The sequence below is a fragment of the Eurytemora carolleeae genome, unplaced genomic scaffold, assembly GCF_000591075.1.
Source record: "Eurytemora carolleeae unplaced genomic scaffold, Eaff_2.0 scaffold689, whole genome shotgun sequence".
In the NCBI taxonomy this organism is placed as follows: domain Eukaryota; kingdom Metazoa; phylum Arthropoda; class Copepoda; order Calanoida; family Temoridae; genus Eurytemora; species Eurytemora carolleeae.
The window spans coordinates 48,468-72,616 of record NW_019396586.1 but is presented as its reverse complement, the minus strand read 5'-3'; the positions used below and the strand labels follow the sequence as shown (position 1 = coordinate 72,616).

Sequence of the window (24,149 nt, the reverse complement as noted above, 5' to 3'; positions counted from 1 at the left end):
TTTGGATCAATTAATAATTTAATAATTATGGGTCAATGTATAAAACATTGTTTTCTTGGCATCAAATATTAAATAACATATATTTTTCACATTTAATCATCAGGAATTTATATAAGAACGAGTATAGGTTTAAGAAGAATAATAAAAATAAAAGCATGGAACAAAAAAGATTTTGTTCAGATTAATGCTGGGATCCGTTTTTCTGAGTTATCTTCTCCTTATCTTCCACACCACCCTAGATATTATTCTTAGTTAAACATACAGTCGTCGTCGTATATATCAATACAATGAAAACGACTTTTAGATTTCAATTTTTATTTCTACCAAGCTGTTAATCAGCAAGAATAGTGATACACAAAAGCATGGAAACGAAAAAATCTTTCATTTAACAGCTTCACTCTATTTTCTTGTCTTTTGAAATAGAAACTTCAATAGAAAAGTTGTCTTCAGTGTTTTGATATAATCTCCTACTACTGTACCTCAGCTGGGAACTTTTAAATGGAATGATTTAAACTCTCATCGAACCAGTTCAACCCATTTCTCATCGGATCAATATTTGATAAAGGAGTTCTAAATCGGATTTTCACTCCGCGCTGAAAGATCGAGTTTAACGTATTCCGTTTATTTAAAAGTTACTGGCTACGGGTACAAAAGAAATATTCTCAGCAAAAATGTGCCCAATAGAGGAAGAAATTTGACAAAAAACATGACATAAATTAAAACACATAAATGAGTAGTTTTAGTCCGTCAAATACAGGGTTACCCTCAAAGAATGAGACTTCCGAGGCGACTCTAGGGAATTTGTTAGATTTTTCATTTCACTTTATAAATAAATGTTTTGTCGCTAAATAATTTATCATATAATTTAACAAATTAGAGGCCAGAAGGGCCAGCAAACTTTTGATCGTTTTATTTCAATTTTTAGGTCGGAATTGTTTCTTACTTAGTGGGTAACCCTGTATCTACAGAAACATTTAACGACAAATTGTTATACCGTTTCCTTCTCGACCTGCCCCGTCACATCCTTGACACTGTTGTCCTCAACCTTAGAGGACACCTCGTCCTCCTCCACCCTCATCTTCTCTTTCAGTTCACCCTCCTCCGGTCTCGAGGCCGGATCTAAAGGTTCAGTTCTAGAACTCTCAGAAGCCTAGAACAAAGAAGATCAAAAAGTGCAAAATAATTTAAAGCATCTAAGCTGAAAACTTTAGAATAGGATGTCCTTAATCTCAATCTGAAAATCAATCTGGAGATTAATAAGAAGAGGAGAACAAGCAATATTTAATCTCTAAATTATGAAAAAAAGTGGATCAAGCATTAATCCCGAGATTCGCCATTCAAAAGCTCAGGGATGTTAACAAAGGGACAGCCCCCCCCCCTTTAAACGTTTCTCCCTTTTACAGGTATGAATCCTAAATTTTTACCCTGTTTTTGGTTAATAAGCCTACTCTATAAAACTTTCTTCCTTTTTTTTTTTTTTTTGGGGGGGGGGGTGTTTTGTAGAATTTAATCTTAAAGCATGAGAGTATAATATATTTGTAAAGAGACAAAGAAAAACATTTCTAAATTGATTTTTCATGATTTTGCAAAATTTTACTTCTCCAATCAAAAAACTTAGTTTCCGATAACGGGCTTCATTTGTTTAATTTTTGGGTCTAGTATCCAGGTCCTCTCTCTTACCTTGGTATCTGATCTGGGTGGTCTGGTGAAGAGTTGAGCAATATGAGGTTCAGGTTCAGGATCTGTTGGATCCTTCAGGTCCTTAGCTGAGTCAACCAACTCTTCTTTCTACAAATCAGAATCAGAATCAGAATCAGAATCAGAATCAGAATCAGAATCAGAATCAGAATCAGAATCAGAATCAGAATCAGAATCAGAATCAGAATCNGTCTGCGGGTCTAGAAGAATCAGAATCAGAATCAGAATCAGAATCAGAATCAGAATCAGAATCAGAATCAGAATCAGAATCAGAATCAGAATCAGAATCAGAATAAGAATCAGAATCAGAATCAGAATCAGAATCAGAATCAGAATCAAAATCAGAATCAGAATCAGAATCAGAATCAGAAACTCAGAAACTCAGAAACTCAGAATCTCAGAATCTCAGAATCTCAGAATCTCAGAATCTCAGAATCTCAGAATCTCAGAATCTCAGAATCAATTAATAAATGAAATCGTATCACATTACATCAAATAAAATAAAAAATGTGGGGTTTGATGAACCTCTCACAATCAGATCCAAGTTTTGAAGTCCTCACTGCAGTGGACGTTGTGTTGACCTTCAGCCGGGACCTTTCTATTGCTATGCCAATGTTTAAGACCTTTCTATTGCTATGCCAATGTTTAAGACAAAAGACATATTTAGACTGTCTCTTCGACATTGGTCACGAAATATGTATTGAATCTATTCTCTGTCCCTACTTCTTCTCACCGTTAACTACAACAGTGTAGCATAGTGTTAAGCGGCTACATAAACAGTCCACCAGCTTTATTATGTTCTCATAACGCCTAGCTGCCCTTTTTTAAAGAGGTACACAAACTAATTTAAACCATGTTGTTGAATCAAATTGGATCAAATCAAAATCAGAAATAAAATTAAATAAAGAAATAAGAAAAAATGTAAAGCTCCGAAAAGGATCCCGACATCACATGAAATTACTTTTTCATAAAGAAATCCCAGCATTCAATGATGTAGGGACTGGCGACCCTTTCCGAAATTTGAGCATTGAGCACGAATAGTTCTAGGGAATTAACAAGTGTTTTACCTTTTTCTGTTCTTCAATCTTCTTCTTTGCTTGATCAAAGGCCGGTATTTTCCCCAATATCTTCTCTATTCTTCCTTCAACCTCAAGCATTTCCTCCTTACCTGAATATTTTTCAATTGAATAAATTCTATTGCAGGGCTACTATCTAGTTTCACGAACAAAATGATTTACCCCCCAAAAAATCTATTTTTTCCACAATTCAGCAAATAAATCCCGTAAAACAAAATGAGTCTAAAATTTTTTTCTTCTTCCAGAAACCCACGATTTTTAACTTTTATCTTCACTTGTCCTTAATTTTACTGGGCAATTTTGCTTTGTTGACTCAATTTTTTTTTAGTTAAAATAAATAATTTTATGTTTCTTATGATATAATTAACATTCAAGATATATTTATCAATGAATTTAATAAAAAAAGAAAAAAATGTGAATAATTACTTCTTTTAAATGAGCATTAAAGTAATTAAAGTTTTAGAGAAAAAAAAAACGAGATACAATAGATTCGATTCAATGACTTTATCTTTTCTAATAGGTTATTTCTCCAGTACAATTTATTTTGATCATTTTTATTGTTACTAACCTATGAGCTCAATTATCTGTTGAACTTGTTTAGGGTTTAGGTTTACATTATCCCGACCTAGCAGTTCAATAACCTAAACAGTATTATCTGTTGAACTTGTTTAGGTTTACATTATCCCGACCTAGAAGTTCAATAACCTAAACAATATTAACTGTTGAACTTGTTAAATGTTTAGGTTTAGGTAGAGGTTCAACATTTTATTCGTACTTCAGTTAAAAGTTAAGTTTTCCTCTATTTTGAATTATTTTTGTTGTTCAGTTGTTAATTAAATTCTGGGTCTATACCTAGTAGTTAATTTTATAATTATTATCTTAATAATCTTCTACTTTCTTATTATGATTTGATTTTCAATACTAACGAAGGATCAAATTTATTAATAGCGAGAAAAAATTCAAACGCGTTTACGTAGTTGAACCTTTTCTCGAACTTAACACGTTTAATTTGGAGAGAATAGTTCAAATTTTCTTGCTATTCATTAAATCATGTCCAAATTTATTTTTATCAATTTTTTTTTGTTTATTGATATTCTTTTATGTATTATGTGCTCCATAAATTTGCTTATATATCCTTCAATAATGGCTAATTTTTATTTCTGATCACCTTGTTAACATGTTCTAGTTTAACTATTCCATCACTATCATCATCCATTCTTGCAATAACCTCGCCTAATTATAAATAAAACGTGTCATAACAATTTTTATATTTAAATTGAAGCTCAATATGAATATGAGCAAGTTTAAAATTATCAATAAAAATCCTGTAAAAAACAGGTGTTTTTGAAAAGTTGAGGTCCCATTTAACATTTTCCCAAGTTTTGATCAGACTTAAATCTTATGTCAATTTACAAAAAAAAAGAGAAAAAAAAAAGAGAGAAGATGAATTTGATTAATCTTACCGATTCTTTCAAGACGAGAGGAGTCAGCAACATCCTGGAGTCCTCGGACAGCCTGAACACAATCAATCAATCAATCAATCAATCAATCAATCAATCAATCAACCAACCAACCAACCAACGAACCAACCAACCAACCAACCAACCAACCAACCAACCAACCAACCAACCAACCAACCAACCAACCAACCGACCAATCAATCATGGACGACTATTTCTGAATCGAAAAAAGAATCAAAAAACAAATCGATCATCCACTCAAGGAAGATTACAATGTCGTCTTTTTACTATGTTCACAAAATCTATAAATCCAAAGGTATATTTTGAGAAACAAAATGTGCATTAAAGAATTAATATTCTTACATGTAGAAGCTCCTGAACAGTTACAAGATGGTTCTGCTGAAGTTTACTCGCTGCTCCAGCATTATCCAATACATCTATCTGGGTAGACAGAACCTTCTTCCTAGCCTAGACATCAAATATATAGAATCAATTCATCCTTTTATTTATAGAATGTCATTTCTAATCCACAACATTACCTTTAAAAGCTTTGTATGATTAAGAATAAATTAAATATTCATGCCTTTCACTTGGTACTTTTAACAATAAAGGAACTAGCGGACTTCTGCTACAGAATTAGTGAGGGAAATTGTCAGAAATAAAAACTATATATGAAAGAAAAACGACAATATCTTCCATATTATTGAGAGTTAAAGGATGCTACTGTGGATCGGAGATAAACGTTTACAATGAAGGGTTACTTCAAACTAAAACGGGAATCCCTAAAGAATAATTGTTTAAATCCGGATCAAAATTAAGGTGAAATATAGGATGCAAAAAGTTCTTCATAAAACAAAAAAATATTCCACATATTTTCAGGTAAAAGTTATATTTAGAAGAAAAAAACGTCTTTTATGAATATGACTGACCTCCAATTTACCGACAACACCGTCGATATTCTTGAGCATCTTGTTGACCCTGGAGAAGAGCCTGGCCGCCCCCTTGCTCTGCTTCATATCCTTCCTTCCGCTCAACTCCGCCTGTTCAGCCAGCTCACCTAAATCACAAGAGATTATTGGAGGAGTTAGAAACTTATGAATCTGGTTCAATCTGATCCTGGTTCAACAACAACTGAGCCGAATTAAAAAGAATTTAAACTGCGGCGCTGAACCGCCAATAACCAGTTTAGTAGTTAAGCTGCGTCGAGACACGGTTCAAATTCTTAAAATTCAGCCTCTGATTTAAGATTTGTAGTCCAGACATTCCTCAATTGATTCAACTCATTCGGTTGTTCAAAACCCATTAGGGAATTCTGAGGTTTGATTTAATGAATAGATTAAAGTAGTTATAATATACGGATCATCCACATCCAAGTGAAAATATTATCCATAAAACCTCAAATTTAACTATAATGCGAGAATAAGAAAATCTCAAGATTTGGGAATTTTTTTCTCTTGGAACAACATTAGGAGAACTTACGAATTAGTTAAGGGCTAAATCAAGATCTACATCCATCCACTTCTTCAATGGATCAAAATGTTATGGATCTTAGGCAGGGCCGTACTCAGGATTTTATCGAAGGGGGAGCTCAGCACCTATATTGAGGCCTGAAAACCTCCTGGAAGCCCTACATTTTACGGACCGGGGGGGGTAAGAACCCACCTAGATCCTCCTCATAATCTGTGAGCTCCTGCTTCAGATCAAGAAGCACCTCGTGCTCCTGAAGGAACGATTTCCCTTTCTCCTTCGTTATCGCTTCGATCGCGTTTTTGAGCGCTGCTAGATCCTCAGGAGACAACTCCTTAGATATAGAAGATACAGGGACAGGAGCCTGTTTCACCTCCTGAAAAACAAACTTCTGTAAAACGCGCAAATAATCAGGAATGTAATTTTAAAACTTTGACGTAGGCCTGACCCCCCCCCATCTTTCAGGCAAGAAAACACTCCCCCGCCCCTCTTACACACTTCATTTGATAGGCCAGACATCTAGTCTCCAGGCAAGGGGGCCATCCAAAAATATCATCAAAACTAAAATTTTCTAGCGCGGTTTAAAATAATTTATTTCTAATCATTAAGTATGTAACTAAAAAGCTCAAGAACTAAATTTTAAAAAGTTTAAGATAATTCTGAACTGCCCAACAGTAACTAGAGCGTAAACAAAAAGTGCAATCTGCAGGATCTGCAGAGGGCAAAGTACGCAAAATTCAACAGATTTACTGGTCAACTTTAAGAATCTTATTTCCAAAAAAATAATAATAATAAACTTTTCGAAGAAAGTATAAATCTGGTTTAGCTATTCAACGGTAACTGACTTGAGAAAGATCAAAAACAGGTTTTTAAAATTTTCCGACAATTCATTTTCATTTTCAAAATAACAAAGATGCAAAATAATCACATTCCGGTTTGCAATTTATTTCTTATCAAATCATAGCTAAGTAATAACCTCCCGTCATTTTCTTTATCTAAAAATTGATAACGTTTTCAAGCTGCGACGGGGTTTAAAATCCAAGAATTTTCTCAAAGAAAAGCACTCGTTGACATATTTTTTCATTAAAGAATCTCCCACACCGTTTTTGGTGGGGAATTTTTTTCATTATTTAAGTAATGAAATTACAGAAAAAAGTGTGAGAAGTAGGCTCCCCCTTTAGCTTTCAGAAAATATACATTTTCAATAATTTGTCTGATCATTTAATTTAAAAATGAAATAGTTCAAATCATTAATCTTTAATATCCAGAAATTAAAAAAAAATAATCAATCCAATAATATCAAAAACAAAAAATAGGTATTCATGTCAAAAAGTTTTAGCAAAATAAATGAATTTTCGGGTAGATTTACTTTTTGCAATGTCGAGTCTAGAACACTCTCTGACGTGAACACTTATAAACTAGGACCGAGTTACACAACATTATCGTTCAAGCTGCCAACTTACAATATTTTTCTTAACTAAAAGCTAGAAATATTTTTCATAACTAAAAGCTTAACCCCCTCTAGGTACTTAACAAGAGGGATACTTCAATCTACAGATTAGTTAGTTAAAAAGTTCTTTTCATAATTAATTACATAAATAGATTTATACTTTTTCCTTCCATTCGAAAAAAGTCCCTCAAACTCAAAAATTTTCTCTACGGGATAATGAGAATTTCCCATATATTTCTTCACCGTGCGCATTGCTGATAGAAACCCCCCCCGTAATTAAAAAAACAAACAAATAATTAGCAAGAATTTTGAAAAAAGTTGATCTTAAGGGGGTATTCACTGATTTAGGCCAAACAGATGAATTTAAAGGAAATATAAATAATATTTTTAGTCAAAATGGACCAAAACAGGATGACATTTTTTTGCAGTTGATATCCAAAATTTAATTTCTTCTTATCTCCTAGTGCTCCTAGACCCTTGGTCTCCCCCCAATGAATAAGCATGAATATTGACCTGTATCACGTGACCAACATGGGTATCCTCAGATATAGAATCCTGCTCCCCAGTGTGTCGAACCTCCCCCTCCGCAGACACGGTTGCCTTCCTGAGGATGCTGACAGCCTCGGTCACTATCCTCTCCGCTGAGGAGGAGGGGGCTGGGGTTAGACCCAGATCTCGCTCATAAACTGATTTATTCAACGCAGCCTAAAAGGAGAAATTAATCAATGAATCAAATATGGAACAAATCAATTAATCAAATATGGAACAGGAGGATTTCATAATATAATATTTTTTTTATCTAAAAATGTTTCAAAATACATATAGTAATTCAATATATGTATCAGCAAAACTTTGTACATTTTGTATTGAGTGCATAGACTGTGCAAAATAAATCTAATCCACTTTTATATTTTGCACGGGATCAGTTCCCCCCACAATCAAAATAATTCATTAAGAAAAAAAAACGAGAAAAGACTACAATAAAATTATCTTAAACGTATAGAAAAATACTTAAAATAATTATAGAAAATACTTGAAACTAACTCTTGGACTTGTGTATGTACTACTTCAAGTATTTTGTTTATAAGCATTAGCTAAAATCATTCTCAACCCATTTTCTTTGCAATCAGGAGAAGTTCATCAAAGTCAAATCAGATCAACAGTTGAATACATTTTAGCATTGCGTATTACAGTGCTTAGGATCCGGATCCGTTGGATCAGCAAACTTTTGGCTTCCTGGATCCAGATCCGAAAAAATACGCGGATCTAAGGATCCGAATCCGCAAAAATATGCAGATCCACGAATACGGATCCGAGGGGTAAAATATCAAACATAAACTGCCAAATTTTTTTTTAACCAAATTTGAACTATTGAAAAGAGAGAGATTAGTTTTGCATAAAAATAAGCGAAAAATGACACAAAATTTGAAAATTCTGCTTCGTTAAAAATATTCCTTGAATTTTAAGGAAATAACCTGAATCCCGATCCGATTCCATTTTTTCCAGTGCGGATCAAAATTAAATGGATCCTAAGCACTATAATGCTTAATCAGTGTAATAATGTACAGGCTTATACAATACATTCATTTCTCTAACTTAAACAATGGGTATTCGTAATGTTAACTTTTTATCCTTTTTTGCCATCGCATCCTTATTTAACTTCAGAATTTTAAGCAAAATAAGAAGAAAATCTCTTTTTCAAGTTTTGTCCTTTTTAAAATATTTATGCTCTCAACAAGAATCTACAATTAAGTCATTAGAAATTATCAACAAGAATATTTTTATTAAGCAAAGTGTGCGACCCCCCCCCCCCCATAAAACGGTCGCCTATAAAATCAGATTCAAAAATCACAGTCGCATATAGATATTGGAATTTAAGTCACCCTCTCCTTATTTCTACTCTCATTGAGTAGAATTTTGGTAAAATAATTTAACAATTGTAAAGAATTTAACCTGAGATATCTTCAAGAGTTTTTCTCTTTCATCCGTCATCTTCTTCTGTTTATCCTCGATCTCCTTCGCCTGATCCTTCGCCTCCTCTTCAATCTTCGCCTGCTCCGCCTTGATCAGCTCAAGTCGCGTCACATTCTCAATCTTACCCTCGCGCTCACCCAGGCGCGCCTTGGCGCCGGTGGCGGCAGAGTCAGGGAGAGCTGAGACTGCAGCAGCGATTTTAAGCGCAGGGTCAACACTCTCGGGCAGGTACAAGGTGCGGGATAGCAGGAGAAGGCTTGGAGGAACCTGGAACAAGTAGAAGATTAGGATATATAAGAATAAGGAATAATGGTAGATCTGCAAGGGAGCCCGTCATGAAAGTAATCTCCTTAAAGGCCCTGTAAAGGTAGTGTATCTTAAAGGAAATAGGAAAATACCAATTAAAACGATTGCTCTGATCAACAATTTTACGTCGTCAATTTTTTTTTTATCTGGTTCTACTGCACCAATAAACTGTAGCACTTAGTTTTTAAACAAAAATCTAAGATTAATTAGATTTTAACACAAGCTTTTTCTAAAGGGAACAAAGTGCTTAAAAGTTACAACTATGAACGAAATTCTAGGATGGTGCCCTTGGTAGTAATTCCTTCTTGCGTAATATTCTGCAGAAATAAAACTTTTCATTTCGGAGAATTTTGTTGCATGCAATTTAAACAAAACCTTGTATTTCATTGATTCGTAGTTTTTGCATACATTTTTATCCACAAATTTTTGGAATTTTTTTAAACAGAAGTAATGGCTGTACTGTCATTTAAATTTGTTACAGTGGTCCCCAAATATATGAATACAAAGCAAGAGTTTGTTTATGTTCATATTCTCAACATATTTAAGATCAAATGCCACGGATAATCGAGTTTAATTTATCAATTGCTGTCCTTCATATTTCAGGGCTATTATTTACCTTAAATTAAAAATAAGAAGCAGTTTCTTAAGAATAATCAAAAAACTTATGACGGTCTATATTGATATTTGGAAATATTTTAATAAATCTTAATCAACCCTTTGAAGCTGCGAACATCTTTCCGAGAAGCTTTCTTTTTGTGCAACCAAGGATGAAGCATTACAACTGTCATACATTTAAAAATAATTTTCAAGACGACAAATCAAGCGCTCTTGTTATGTATTTATATTTGTGAGATTGGCTGTAGTAAGTACAGTTAGAAACAGAAAACTGTGAAAAAAAAGCTAAGGGTTTGTAATTTGCTATTTTCCAACAATGTTAAAGACACTTTTATAGAAATAATTTGCAGTCGCAATCGTCACAACATTTTTTACTGACATTTCATAATATAAAAAATAAATATGACGAAAGTTTCAATATCTTCTGGTTTTCATTGTTTACCAAGATTTAGGAAACGAAGCTCTTTAGAGAAAAAGTTTCTTATCTTATAATATTTTTATACTATCTTGGGAACCCAGCTTTGCCCAGGTTACTCGTCATAAATTCCGCCGTTTACCCGCAATAGGTCGTAAATTACCTCTCCGAGATCCCCAATTAAATTTTGAAGCAAATTGGTCCAGGGGTTCCTGAGTTATGTTCGGACAAACAAACACAGATTACAGCAATAAGTATATAGAAGATACTTTGCTTGTAAAATATGTTGACATTGCTTTTATTTTAAATGCGCCAAATCAGAAAGAAAAATCATTGACAATTTGATTGTTATATAAAAATTGTGGCTTTCAATTAGTTATTGAATATTTTGTTTTATATACCTTTTCATTAGTTGAGAGTTCAATCCACTGTTTAAGTTGCTCGGTCAGCTTTTCCTTAGTAATACCCAGTGCGCGCATGCCGCGCTCCTTTGACGCGATCTGTAGTTCAGTCACGCTCAACGCGTCTATACCCTCACGGGAGATTATAATATCATCAGCCTAAAAATATCCACAGTTAAAGGGACTGTTCGTAATAATGAAATGGGGGGGGGGGATGAATTATTTATGATTGAATAATGGATCTATTCTCGTTCATCAATCATCGACTATTATAAGTATAAACCCTTCTTGACGACTCCAAAATTTTCGCACGTATGTCTTACTGTTTAAATCGCGGTTCCAGGGATTTGTAAAATTATAAGGTTAATGAAATTTTTGAAGGCCTAAAAAATTTTCCCCACTACAGAACCATTTTCCCAAATATCATTAAAAAACAATGTGTTGATTGATTGATTAACGTCGTTTAAATTTGTATGTGCATCGGCAAGTGAGACTTTTAAATGACAAATACAATTTTTTGATTAAATGTGAATTACCTTAAGCTTTCTCAACTGCATCTCTAGCTGGAACCGTAGAAAAGAATTAGTTCCGATAGGGGTTAGCTCCAGCAGTCGACATAATGCCACCAGTTGACCTCTAGATAATAACATGTTAAATTTGAATACAAAATACTAAGTCCTTCTTTAAAAAAACTATGATTTTGATTAATCTATGATCATTAAAAAAAAGTCCTGCCCTACCTGGTCATATTATCCAGGGTGATTTCATCCTCAAAACCTTACCTGGTCATATTATCCAGGGTGATCTCATCCTCAAAACCTTACCTGGTCATATTATCCAGGGTGATCTCATCCTCAAAAAGTTTGGAAAATTTGAGAATTTCTTTATTTGTGACAGGAGCTCCTTCCTGCTTCACAGATTGATAGAAACTCACAAAATCCCTGAAATATTCAATATCAAATTAAAACGAAACAAGAAAATTAATTGTTTATAATTAATTACAAATATTTGTATTGTTTATGCGAATCCGATTTAAAAAATGTTCAGAACCAGTCAAAGATTTGCAGAAAATTAAATATATTCTACAATCTCATGGAACATAATCAAACTAGTCAATTCACGCTAAAATGTAAACAACCTCACAGTTTCTTATTCTCTATATATTATAAAGCCTTAAAATCATAACAAACCTTGCAGATTGAGATTTATGCCCTTTACCCGTTGGACCCATATCATCTACAATATTTCATCATGTTTTAATATATTTAAAAATAAACAGAGTTTAACTTCAGATTTTCAATGATAGTAAATAATTTGAAAGATGACCACAATATCGAAAACCATGAGTTATCGCGAGCACTTCGGGATAATGATTAAATCATCCCTTTCCTTTTTTTAATCAATTAATCACATTTTACTTTTTTATGCTCAGGTTTTCGATCCATTGGTCTTCTTCATTTTTTTATTTTTCGTTAATATTTTTATGCAATTATGATGAATTTTCCTAGAGTTTGTTGTAAAAATTTCGCGTATTCAAGTTTAGCACCCAAAGCTCGTCGCATTTTCACTTCTCTTTCATCCTTAGTATAAAAAAAATATTTATATATTGTATTTAGTGTTTTTACTTTTTACATTTTGCAGGGCTTTAAATTATTCAGAATAACACCCCCCCCCCCTCCTCCTCCTGGGGGGAATGATTTTTGATGATTTGAGAGGAAAAAATTGCGACATCAAAATGCAACTTTTTTATATTCATTTTAAAACTTTTCATCCAAAAATTCTTTGATTTTCCCCTAGTTTAGCGAATAAAACTCGGAACATAATATGTAACTTCTAAAATAATATGATTTTTAAAGTGGTGAGAGGGGGCTAAGAAAATTAAATTAGAAAAAAGACAGGGGTGTAAATAATTCAAATTTTTTGATTCTTTATCCCCCCCCCTTCAATTATTATTTAATTTCCTTAAGAAATAATTTTTTAATGTGCATATTGCAGTGCTTAATAATCCCTAAAATGTTACATTTTACAATGCATAAAAGTCAAACCTACTTTAACAATTTCAAGCCTTCTTTTATCATATTTGTTATGAAGTTGTGCTGTTAACTATTGGGGAAAATTATTTATGAAAAATTCTCTTATTTTAGATAGAGTTACGTGGCATGTGTAAAGGTAAAGAGCTTCTTCCCTTCCCTTCCCCATTTCTTTCATTTTTCCTTTTTTCCTTTTCTTTCCCCTTCCCTTTTTCCCTCTCTTCGCCTCATCTTTGGTCTTTGATTTCTTAGAATATACACCCCTGACATTTTAATCTTAACTCTTTGATAACAATTCTGCAGGGAAGGAAATTACTTTTATTGAGAAAATATGTGCGCTCAAAACATACCAATAAAAATGGAGGGGGGGGGGGAAAAGCTTTTTTTCAATTTAATCTATACGTATTCCTGTGTGTTTCAATCATAACAAGTAATGTTCCAAGTATTAAATATTTCCTTGAGAATAAACACTATCAGTAAGTTACTAACCCTTACCTGACTAGTAAATGTTGACGGAAGCATACCAGGAAACAGTTTCAGTGCTACCGGAAGTAACAGTTCCATGAATGGAACGATAATAAATACACTGAAAGGAACAAGACGGAACAAATCTGACACAGTACGCACAAGTTGTCTAAAAAATAAATGTTGAAGGTTGTTTTCAGATTTATCATAGTATCCGCATGGAATATCAAAATTAACTATTTCTGGACTTAATGTAGTTAGATTCGAAGTATAGAAATGAGAAATAATAGAAATATCTGAAACGGAACCCGGCGTGGAACCCCAAGACCACTTTAAAGGCGCAGTGATTCAACATGCAGCATACGGCCTGGCCCTCGTGATTTATAACAAAGAGGGGAAAGAGATTGTTTAAATTTTAATATGATGTATCAGGATAACTGAAGAATTAGTTTGCAGTCAAGGCTCGAAATTTTCAGGAAGGACAAACTCAATAACCCCCTTCTCTATTCTAATCGGTACCAGTACAAACGTCGGACGATGCAAAGATCGGACAGTACAAACGTCGGACGATACAAAGATCGGACAGTACAAACGTCGGACGATACAAAGATCGGACAGTACAAACGTCGGGCTCATACTTTGATTCGCCCTAATTAGTTGACATGAAAATTTCCATAATGATACATAACATCTATGTGTGTACAATTAAGTGGGGTTTAAGGGTTTCATTCATATTTGTATTGAAGTGAGAACGTATGAGGCATGGACAGAAACTAGTAAATTGTAAATAAACGACAGCTAGAAAACAATGATTTTAGATATCAAAAGACCAGACGTTAGGGGTTTTGTTTTTAAGAATTACCCCCCGGCCCTGGGAAAATGTTTTTTGGAGATCTGGGGGTGGGGGAGGGGAAGTTTTTTCATCATTTTTCGTACTCTTCACCCAAGTTTTTTCCCCCAATGCAGCAAATAAAACTCAAAAATTGTAAACCTAAACCTAGAAAAAACAGATTTACAGAAAAAAACTAGCCGTCACAGTAAAATGTGTACAGATAAGTGACCTCAGTTCACGACAAATCTCATTACATAATGCCTTTGTTCTCTCCCCTCTGTGATTTAATAAAAAAATGAATATGATGAAGTACAGCTTACAGGGGTATAAAGTTTGAAGAATTACTCCCCCCCCCCCACTTGTGGGAGCATTTATGAATATTTGGGAAACATATGAACAACTGAACAGACAAATTTTCTCCCGTTTTGACAATTCACTCAAAAAAAATCCTCTGATAAAACAAATTTCCCCCAATTTTGTGAAGAAATAAACCTGGATAAAAATCCTAGTAACACTGGGAAAAAAATTCCAAGATAAAAGTTAGAAGTAAAAAAATAAAGTTTGTACCTGTTTTCTCTTCTGCTGAGTGTGTGTCCGTTTAGAACCTTCCAGATAATCTTAGATGAAACCCTGACATCAAGAAACAGAAGTTTGAACCCAGAGTAGTAATGTTTACACTCTTCAACAAACCTATGACATGGTAACAGTTCTATGGGATCCAATTTAAAGCTCGTACATTTTCCATCCAGTTTTAAGATTTTATTAAAAGTTAAAACGTAAAATTTCCATTTTTTATCATACATTAGTACTGCAGGAGAACTAAGCACTGCATGAGAACTATGAAAATTAAGGTTAAAGAAATTGTCAGCATTACAGTGATAACCAGAAAACTGCAGAAAAGGAAGACGACTTTTATCCATCAAAGATAATGATTAATTAGAGGTTGTTTATGGCAATGCAATTTTATACATACATAGAATTGTACTGCATGCAGGATTGTTCAGAGTCCAAATTTAATGAATAGCGGAAAAATGTTACACCACTTGTTTTGTGTTACCGGAATCGGATTAAGTTAATTTTTTAATGAAATAGCTAAAAATCTAACCTGGTCCACAAAGATTTTTTCTCTACAGTAGTCAAATGTTTTTTCGGATCAATTGAAACTTTCACAGCCTAACCAAATATATTCAATTAATGAAACTATTTTTAAAATATCATTCAATAATTGTAGTTTTAGGACTTTTCATGATTTAAGTACTGTAACAGAAACAGGGCTTCTGTACGGTAAAGATGGATTTGATAACATGTAAATTTAATGACAAAGATTAAAAGTTTGAAAAGTTTTAAAAAGCTCAGGATTGTGCAATCTTTTGTTTGCGCATACTTCAATGATCAACTACAGGAAGGATAAGAAATACATACCTAAATTCTTTATTCATTTAAAACCTCGATAAATGTATGGTAACATTTTTGTAATTGTAAAGTTTGGTTGTTTCCTAGCGAAGAATGCATGGACCGGGAATTTTTTCAGGGTTTTATTTTTTGGGAAAATAACTAATTTTTAGCGGAAAATAATTGAACTTTTAGATAACAATTGTTGGTTGCAAATTGTACAATTTTACATATGGGGGTGGGGGGGGGGTTGTCTTCATTGCTTAGATTGATCATAATCTTACCTGGGACAACTGTTCGTCCTTTTCTATCACATTTTTAATTTTCTTCTCCAGTTCTTTAACCCTGGAGAGCTCTAGGAGGGTTTCCTTCTGTCTTTCCTTCAACCTTTCCACGCTCTCCTCCAGCTTACTGCTAGGCCTAGCCGACACACACGGGGAGGTGTGTAGGAATCTGTACTGGATACCTGAAAGTTAAAATGTTAAATATGAGAGGTAAGGGTTTTGTTCTGCTGAACAATCCAGAGATGATTAAAAGGATGTACCGGGGGAGGGAGACTTTCAGAAGAAATTCTTCGTTGAAAATATTTTCTTTTTTGTACATGGATTCCTGATACACAGCAGGCGCGTACACAGGAGGGCCAGTAATTCTTCTGCCCCTCCCCCCTGAGATTTATGGGCAAAGGTTAGAATCAGGAATATCGGACAGTACAAACGTCGGACGATACAAAGATTTTAAAGCTTCGAGCCCCAAACTTGCCCAACCTGATTGAATCCTGTGTACGCGCCTGTGATACAGTACAACAATATTATCTGTACTGGATACCTGATTAAGTACAACAATATTACCTGTACTAGATACCTGATACAGTACGTACTAGATACCTAATACAGTACAACTATATTATCTGTACTGGATACCAGATATAGTATAACAATATTATATGTACTGGATATTCACCCCAATATTTCTTAAAGATTCTTTTTTAAAAAAATGATTATTTTCCTTTTTTCTTGCTATTTTTGCTGATAAAAGGATCAAGAAGAGGTAATCATCCCTAATTTTCTTTTAAAGAAACAATTATTTTATTAGCAAAGACTCCATGTTTTAGACCCAAATCTGTAGATCTGCAATATGCATCTTTTTTTCCCGATTCTATAAGTCGTTCCAGATCTTAATTACTGATTTATCATTCCTCTCCTTACCGTAAAATGTTAGAAAAGTTGAATTTCTTAAGACTTTAAAAATAAACACTGAAGATATGATTTTAGAAAAACGACATTGAAAACTATACTTTTTTCCTTACATCAGAGAAAATATGAAAAGGATAATTTGAATATTATTTAAAAAATACTTAAGTTTTCAAGAAGATTTATTTATTAATTGCTCACCTGTGTACGGTATATCGGGAGCACAGGTGAAGTTAAGGTTGACCGCTATCGGTCCGGTCGACCCTAACAGAGGAAGCTGAGATTGGAAACTCGTAAAATACTTCTGCCGGAAGTTGTCGCTGGGAAATTGTCGACGAAGATGACCAATATCGTTGACGTCGCGATATATATACTGGAGGTTTGTCGATGTTGAGGGTATTGAAGGAAGAGGGAAGGTGGGAGATGGTTGATTCGTAAATGATCTTGTATTTTGTAATGGGCCTCGGCCCCGCTCGATTTCGATTAATCTGGAGCATCGTATACAAATGCAGGGAGCAAATTTTGTGAGTTCTCTACCCAAGCTCCCAAAACATGGAGCTAGCAGAGCACCCGAGCCCTGCAGAAGATAACTCATTCCATACAGAAATATTTATATCTGAAATATTAAGAAAATTATTACAAAATTTTTAAAATTTACCAATGAGAGTAAACCAAAGAAGAACGGGATAGGGTCTGTTTATTTATTATTGTGACATATTAGGACCGCTGGGCGCTAAGATTTTTAAAAATGTGAATATACAACAACTAGTTAACAGCATAACCCATCTTCCATAACAATTTTTTGCTAAAAATTTTTGCAATCATCATGAGCATGTAGCTTTCGAGGTCCTACTATACGTCATCAGTAAAATATATGTACACAAACCCTCTTCCCCCGCCTTCTATATATATACTTTGTTTGTCTGTTTGTTTGTACCGATAAACGTCAGAACACCTGAACCGATCGGCCCCGAATTTTTTATGGACGAAAAAAATTGCCTTAACAAATTTAGATTCGTCTAAAAATATCGATAACTTTTTAAAATGTGTGCATTTTACTGCCTGTGCAGTGTGTATACTGTAAGACGTGGAAAACAACATTTCTAGGGGGGAAAACCATCCTTATTTACGAAATAAATACAGTACATAAAGAAACAGAATTCTGGTCAATTTCACTAACTTCTAAAAATGTAAACAGTTAATATATTTTGTCCATTAACCAAAACCTACAGTGGTATATTCACGTAAATCTATAATCGTCCCATAACGAAGTAAAGATCTGACCAGTTTTATAATTATAAATTGTTTAAGTACGACTTAGTATATAGGCAGTTCTTTCTCAATCCGGCCACTTTATGCAAGAGCATTTTATAAATTTATTACATAAATATAAACATTGTTTTATTTCTAGTCTGAACTTTTAATTTTTTGCGATTAAACAAATTATATTTATCCCTGAAAACATGGAGACCACAGGAAAACCGGTTTCTGATACTCGGCTCAGAATAGAGTTGATGAAATATATATCAAAAATACTAAAATAAAAAGTAAAAACCCATCAACTTAATATTATCAATACCTCTATATAAATAGTTTTTTTGCGAACATACAATAAATAAATGAAGAAAAGTAAACGATAATTTTCTTTTATAACCGAACACTTTTAAGTATTTTTATACTCGGAGTTATCAAAAATAATGGATAATGTGTTCTGAAGAAACATTTTTCATTTATTAACTATGATAAAATAACTAGGTCAAGACAAAGCCCTGAATTTATCTAAGTATTGATTAGTGCACACAGCAGCAGCGCTGCCGCTGCCTAGTACTGGGACTGCCTTGACTTGAGTCTAAACTCTACTTACTGCATGACGTAGCTGTACAGGGTTTCATTTTGCAGAAGGGGGGGGGGGGGCTTTCTAGATTTAACCGGACTTTAATCGGCTTTTAAAAATAAATTCTGCTGTTTAACAGTAAAAAATACAAATTTTAATTTGCCAGAAACGGATGAGTTATGAAATTTATTAAAAATTATTTAACAAAATTATTTGCTTTTAATTTTTAAAAGTAACTTATTTAAAAACAATTGGTTACTTTCCAAACTAAACTATGACAATAAAAAAGGCATACCTCCTTTTCTAGCAAGTATTTCAAGTTAAAATAAATAACGTAAAATTAAACAGTTAAATCTTAAATTTGTTCCAAAAAATGAATACGAATTTGTTCTCAACACTTTACTGAAGTAAATTTTAGGATATTTTCAAAGCTCATTTTCATGATGCAAAAATACTAAAAATTACACAATTTTTATGATGAAATCCACGATATATTGTATCACTTAGAAGACGCATCATGGATGTTCAAGAAAATATGGATTTATTTATCCGCAAATTTGTCGAAATAAGATTTCTTAGAACTTTAAAATACGATTTTTCCGTTTATGTCTCCCTACTTTTCATGCCGAGCATATCTTTTGTTGAAAACAAGAAGTTTTCTTAATTTCCAGATTAAATAATGCTTGTTCTCATGTTATTATCTCCAAATTAATTAACCAATTGGGATTCTAAAGTTTTCAGCTCTGATCTAATATAAAACCGGTTGCAACGGGTTCCAATGCTGGCCCGCTGCAGTCATGCAATTGTATTATGAAGGACAACAAAAGGAGGAGATTCATAGATTCCGGGAATATGGAACAACGAAAGTATGCGAAGTAAAAGCAGGGTCTTTTTTCGGATACAATGAATAAAAAAAGAAAAAAGACGGTAATAATTTTATTGTTTCTTTCATTCTAAATTCCCATGCATCAGATCTGAGATAAGGGATTTTTTATCTCTCCTGTCTTTTTAAAACATCAAAACAGAATATAGCTTAAAATACAGCTCAGCTACAGGGTGTCCCAAAAAACATGGGAATTCAGTGACGAATTCGATATCGTCTTTGTTATGAATTAGCATTGTAAAACCTAATTTCAAAAGCCATAATATTATTATGTCTGCTATAGTTTATTTTATGAAAAGGGTAAAGATGTGTCTATAATGTCTCCGCAAGATGAACAGTGAAGACGGACAAGTTTACTCTGTTTGTATTTGATAAAAAACATTTTTATAAAAGACGATGTTAATCACACTTTTTTACTCACCCTGTAATAACTTTTTTTTGCGACCCCCCCCCCCACGTCAATATTATATGTTTTAGACATTTAACTGTGTTATTTAAATTTTTTTTTGTATTTTCATAATTTTCAACATAGATTTTTTGTCAAACATTGATTAAATGGTTAAAACTGTAACTGTTAACACAGTTAATTCTTTATCTTAAAGCCTCAGGTAACTATCTAAGCCTCTTACCGGAAAATAGATCTCTTTCAGGCCAGTGATCAGAGACTTACTAACATTTAAAATTCTGAAAATATTCTAAAATAAATTTACATAAGCATGATATATAAATATATAACAATATCTATTCTGATTAAAGTACATGAACAGGTACAAGGGCAAACAAGGTAAGGAGTAAATCAACAATTTTAAGATCGCGATAAATTAGGCGCTCGTAGAAAGAATGGTGGATTGAATCTTAGTTAGTAAATGTACAAAACAGAAGCGCAACTGGAGTACTTTGGGCTGGGGAAATTATTACTTAGTTAAATGATACACTGATACAGCAAACATTCAAAACCCAGAACTTCGGAGACGAAAAGAAATTATAAAATGTCGTCTTAGAATTTTTCAATGGGTTTTGTACTATTATACCTAGATCTCAGTAATTATTAACATGTATAAATATAGCCATAAATATGCGGGAACAGTTTTAAAGAGCTCTCAAAAATTACATTTTGTAAATTCTATCGTTAGCTCCGAAGACTGGGTTAAACTAGAATGTTTTGTAAGAATTTGGTATCTAATAATACAGTTTTCCATTTTCCAAATAAAAAGGGGGGTGAGGGAGGAAGAATGGTTGCGCTTCCTATTTTTGTTAATGATAAATTTATCCGACTTTCTAAAATCTTACATTAAATAACCCGCATTGTTGGTAGGAAAACAGAAATTACCCAATCTTAAATTACAATTTAAATCAAAATTAATTAAACTAAAACAAAATAAAAGATTCATGCTGAGCTTACTTTGGACCAAACACAATAAACTAAATTTCAAAACACCGGAATCTTATATTCATCATTTTAATAATGATTGTTAATTATGCTTGTTGAAGAAGTGAAGTTATTTTTTTAAGGACTTACTGTAGAGCCGACCGATTAAGAATTATAATATATTTTGACAACTGAATGAATTTTTGACTGGTAGATATGGAGAAAAGCGATATCAATCGTTTAACAAGGCTAAATACTGAATTTCACTTTGTTCCATAAGAAACATCTTCATTTTCAACAGAAAAATATAACAGGAAGGCGACTTTAAGACTATAGTTGTGACTTCCCAATGAACATGACACATATACCCAATTTTAATTTTATGTCATTTAAAGGGACTGTAAGCGTTAGTACCTGTCCTACATGCAAAGATGGCAATGCTCTATTTATAACAGTACCCTTAAAAGCTTCGTCAGATCAAGCATGAATAAGATACCATTGTTTAAACTGTTAATTTTCAGTTGTGGTTTCTCTGAAAAAGTGACTTGCGCATTTCTTGCTTGTCAGAATTAATGGATAAATTATCAGAAAAAAATACTTTTCCAAGTCAGAAAAAACGACGTTATGTTTTACGTTTTCATCAGATAAAGATTTCAAGGGTACCGTTATAAATCGGACACTGATATCTTTGCATTAAGGGTTACTTAAAATTAGACCTACAGTCCCTTTAATAATTTACTATTTAAAAGTTTATCCATTTACCAACATTAAATACTAAGTAGCTTTAATGTCGTCTTCCTTTTCCCGTTATCTGGTTCTCACTGAACTCTTAATTTTTGGCTTTCTCTTTTTAGAACCCCATCTTCTTCATGTTATTTATCACATTTGAGAGTTTCCCTTTTCACATCTTCTCCCTTTGCAGGTAAAAATCCAACTTCTGGATGATCTACATATTTGAGAGGATGTTAATCTGTTTCCGTATCCGATCCGCAGCCTCGTCTCTCTTCCTGGCCTCCTGAATATCATTGAGGTTGGACTAATATATTATGCGTAGGAAGAAAGTGTAATAATCAAAATTATTGTTATAATATTGATTATTACACTTTCTTCCTACGCATAATATATTAATATTGTCACTAAGTTCGTGGATCTATCTATCTATCAAGTTCGCGGTGAATAATTCTTGATATTGTCACTTGGTTCGTGGAATATCATAATTATTACACAAAATGGGTGACAATAACAAGAAATATTCCGGATTTGGCTACGTAGTAAATCCGATAAGAATGTGGTATAATAAGCATTATCTCCCTCTTTAGGGGTTAAGGGACGAAGAATTAATGATTTGTAAAGCTTTTAAGATGAAAAAAAATTATAAAATGTCAGCTGGGTTGAGTGAGATATTTTGTATTGTTTAATGTTTATAAAAAATTAAAAATTTTACCTGTCTCAAGTTTTCAGCTTCGGTTAACTCAACTTCTAGTTTTCTTCTTAATTCATTAATTTCATCAAGTCGGGGAATTTTTCTAATAACAAATATATTCATATGATAATAATGATACTAATTTACAGGTTAATTATTGACAATATATTAAAGATCATTGGATAAAAACAGTAATATATTGCATACAAGTTACAATTACAGACACTAATTTGCAGACTAGAAAGTCTTCAGACTGTAAACACTATCCAAAGAATTTTTTTAAATTTATTTAAACTCTACTATTTAGAATGAGATATACCTGATAATTAAATTCATTAAATTATGAATTTTTATAGGTGAAATATGGACAAAAGATTAGAATAACAAGTTTCATTTCATTGAAAAAAGTGGAATTGGATTTCAAATTAATCTCAAAAGCCTTTTAAGTAATACCAAAACTTTTGAAAAACCGGTTTTGATTTTCTCGTGTTGATGGTGTCATATCGATTGAACGAACACAAGTTTTGTATTAATGTCTATTAGGACTACGGTTCGAAATGACAATAGTCCTAAAATATGTTTTTTAATAATTTCAAATTAACATGATGATTAAATTTATATTTGTTTAAATGCTCTAAAAGCCGGCTTGTGAACAGCTGACTTTAATTCAATCGGATATTAGTTAAATCAATATAGCATTGCATCTGTAATTGTTATCAAACGTTACTTTTCTACAGTAGAAATATCCAAAAAGATGATTAAGAAGAAAATCCAAAGTGAGTACATTGGATAATCAAATTAAGAGATCATGATAAAGGATATCTCATTCTAAAGTTTTCAGCTCAGTTTCTTTTACTTATTTAGTGAATTGAGTCTTCTAAAAAAACAGTATTTTCAAAAAAATTTATATCCCTCACAATAAGCCGTAAATTAATCTTGCTGAAGTGAGTTAAAAAATGACAAATGTTACCATAAAATAGATCAAAATATGAAGAAAGGCAAAAGATGTTTACAATAAGAAATATATTGATATTTATTCTACATCAAACAAGTCTTGTATTCTGTTATTCAAATAAAATTTTAAACAACAACTGAACCAAAAACTGGAAACTACAAAACTCCAAGGAGTAAAATTTCAATTAAATCACAATGACAAAGATTGTCCCACTTTTCTCTCTCAATGGTATTGTTATAAAGCTTCAGCTACAACAGTGAGAAAAGGAATTTTTCGCAATCCTTAAATTCAAAACTTTGGATTGCATGGTTTAAATTACAAATGACGTATTTACCTATGTTGTGAAGCCAGTGTAATATTTTCTCTCTTAAATGAATTAGTTCCCGCCAGTACAATTTTACCAGATTTCCCGGATTTTAAATCCGCAAACTGCTGAGGGGTCAACTTTATCACCCTGCATAATAATATTATTTACAAGACTTGAATCCCTCAGCCGTACTTAGTGGATAACGAATTGAACGGATAACAAATTGACCGGATAACGAATTGACCGGATAACGAATTGACTGGATAACGAGTTGACCAGATAACGAATTGACTGGATAACGAATTAACCAGATAACGAATTGATCGGATATGTATGCATGCATCAAATAACAAATGGATTGGATAACAAATTTTGGATCTGATAACACATGGATCAGATAAAGCATGGGTTAGATACACATAGTTCAGATAAGGCAAGGACATTACACCACATGCAGGACTATAAAACCCATGGATCAGATATCACATTGATCAGATAACACATTGATCAGATAACACATTGATCAAATAACACATTGATCAAATAACACATTAATCAAATAACACATTGATCAGATAACACATTGATCAAATAACACATTGATCAG

General features: G+C 32.9%; 2 protein-coding genes across 2 annotated transcripts in view; both read right to left on the bottom strand.

The window, feature by feature from the left end:
- On the bottom strand, positions 1-20,185 carry LOC111705943 (mitochondrial proton/calcium exchanger protein). Its single transcript, XM_023478657.1, has 23 exons — positions 20,118-20,185; positions 16,973-17,387; positions 15,866-16,047; positions 15,295-15,362; positions 14,757-14,879; positions 13,388-13,526; positions 12,367-12,442; positions 12,053-12,098; positions 11,687-11,803; positions 11,399-11,498; positions 10,863-11,021; positions 9,105-9,392; positions 7,665-7,856; positions 5,897-6,077; positions 5,164-5,291; positions 4,598-4,702; positions 4,238-4,289; positions 3,943-4,007; positions 3,343-3,415; positions 2,766-2,866; positions 1,681-1,788; positions 995-1,150; positions 1-235 (listed from the first exon to the last, which is right to left on the bottom strand). Exons 2-23 carry the CDS (start codon positions 17,364-17,366, stop codon positions 182-184), a joined length of 2,907 nt encoding a protein of 968 aa, XP_023334425.1. The 5' UTR covers positions 17,367-17,387; positions 20,118-20,185; the 3' UTR covers positions 1-181.
- LOC111705945 (ankyrin-2) overlaps positions 20,174-24,149 on the bottom strand; it is a 23,750-nt gene continuing 19,774 nt past the window's right edge. The window contains exons 15-17 of the mRNA XM_023478658.1: positions 23,570-23,689; positions 22,302-22,383; positions 20,174-21,872 (exon numbers count right to left, since the gene is read on the bottom strand). Coding sequence (XP_023334426.1) covers positions 21,804-21,872; positions 22,302-22,383; positions 23,570-23,689 — 271 coding nt within the window. The 3' untranslated portion in view covers positions 20,174-21,803. The remainder of the gene's footprint in view (positions 21,873-22,301; positions 22,384-23,569; positions 23,690-24,149) is intronic.

Coding starts and splice junctions, on each gene's coding strand:
- LOC111705943 (XM_023478657.1), bottom strand. CDS start 17,366: ATGAGTTATCTTCTGCAGGGCTCGGGTGCTCTGCTAGCTCCATGTTTT. Junction 4,290..4,597: donor CTGTTCAGGAGCTTCTACAT/GTAAGAATATTA, acceptor GATTGTGTTCAG/GCTGTCCGAGGACTCCAGGA. Junction 1,151..1,680: donor CACCCAGATCAGATACCAAG/GTAAGAGAGAGG, acceptor TCTTTGTTCTAG/GCTTCTGAGAGTTCTAGAAC.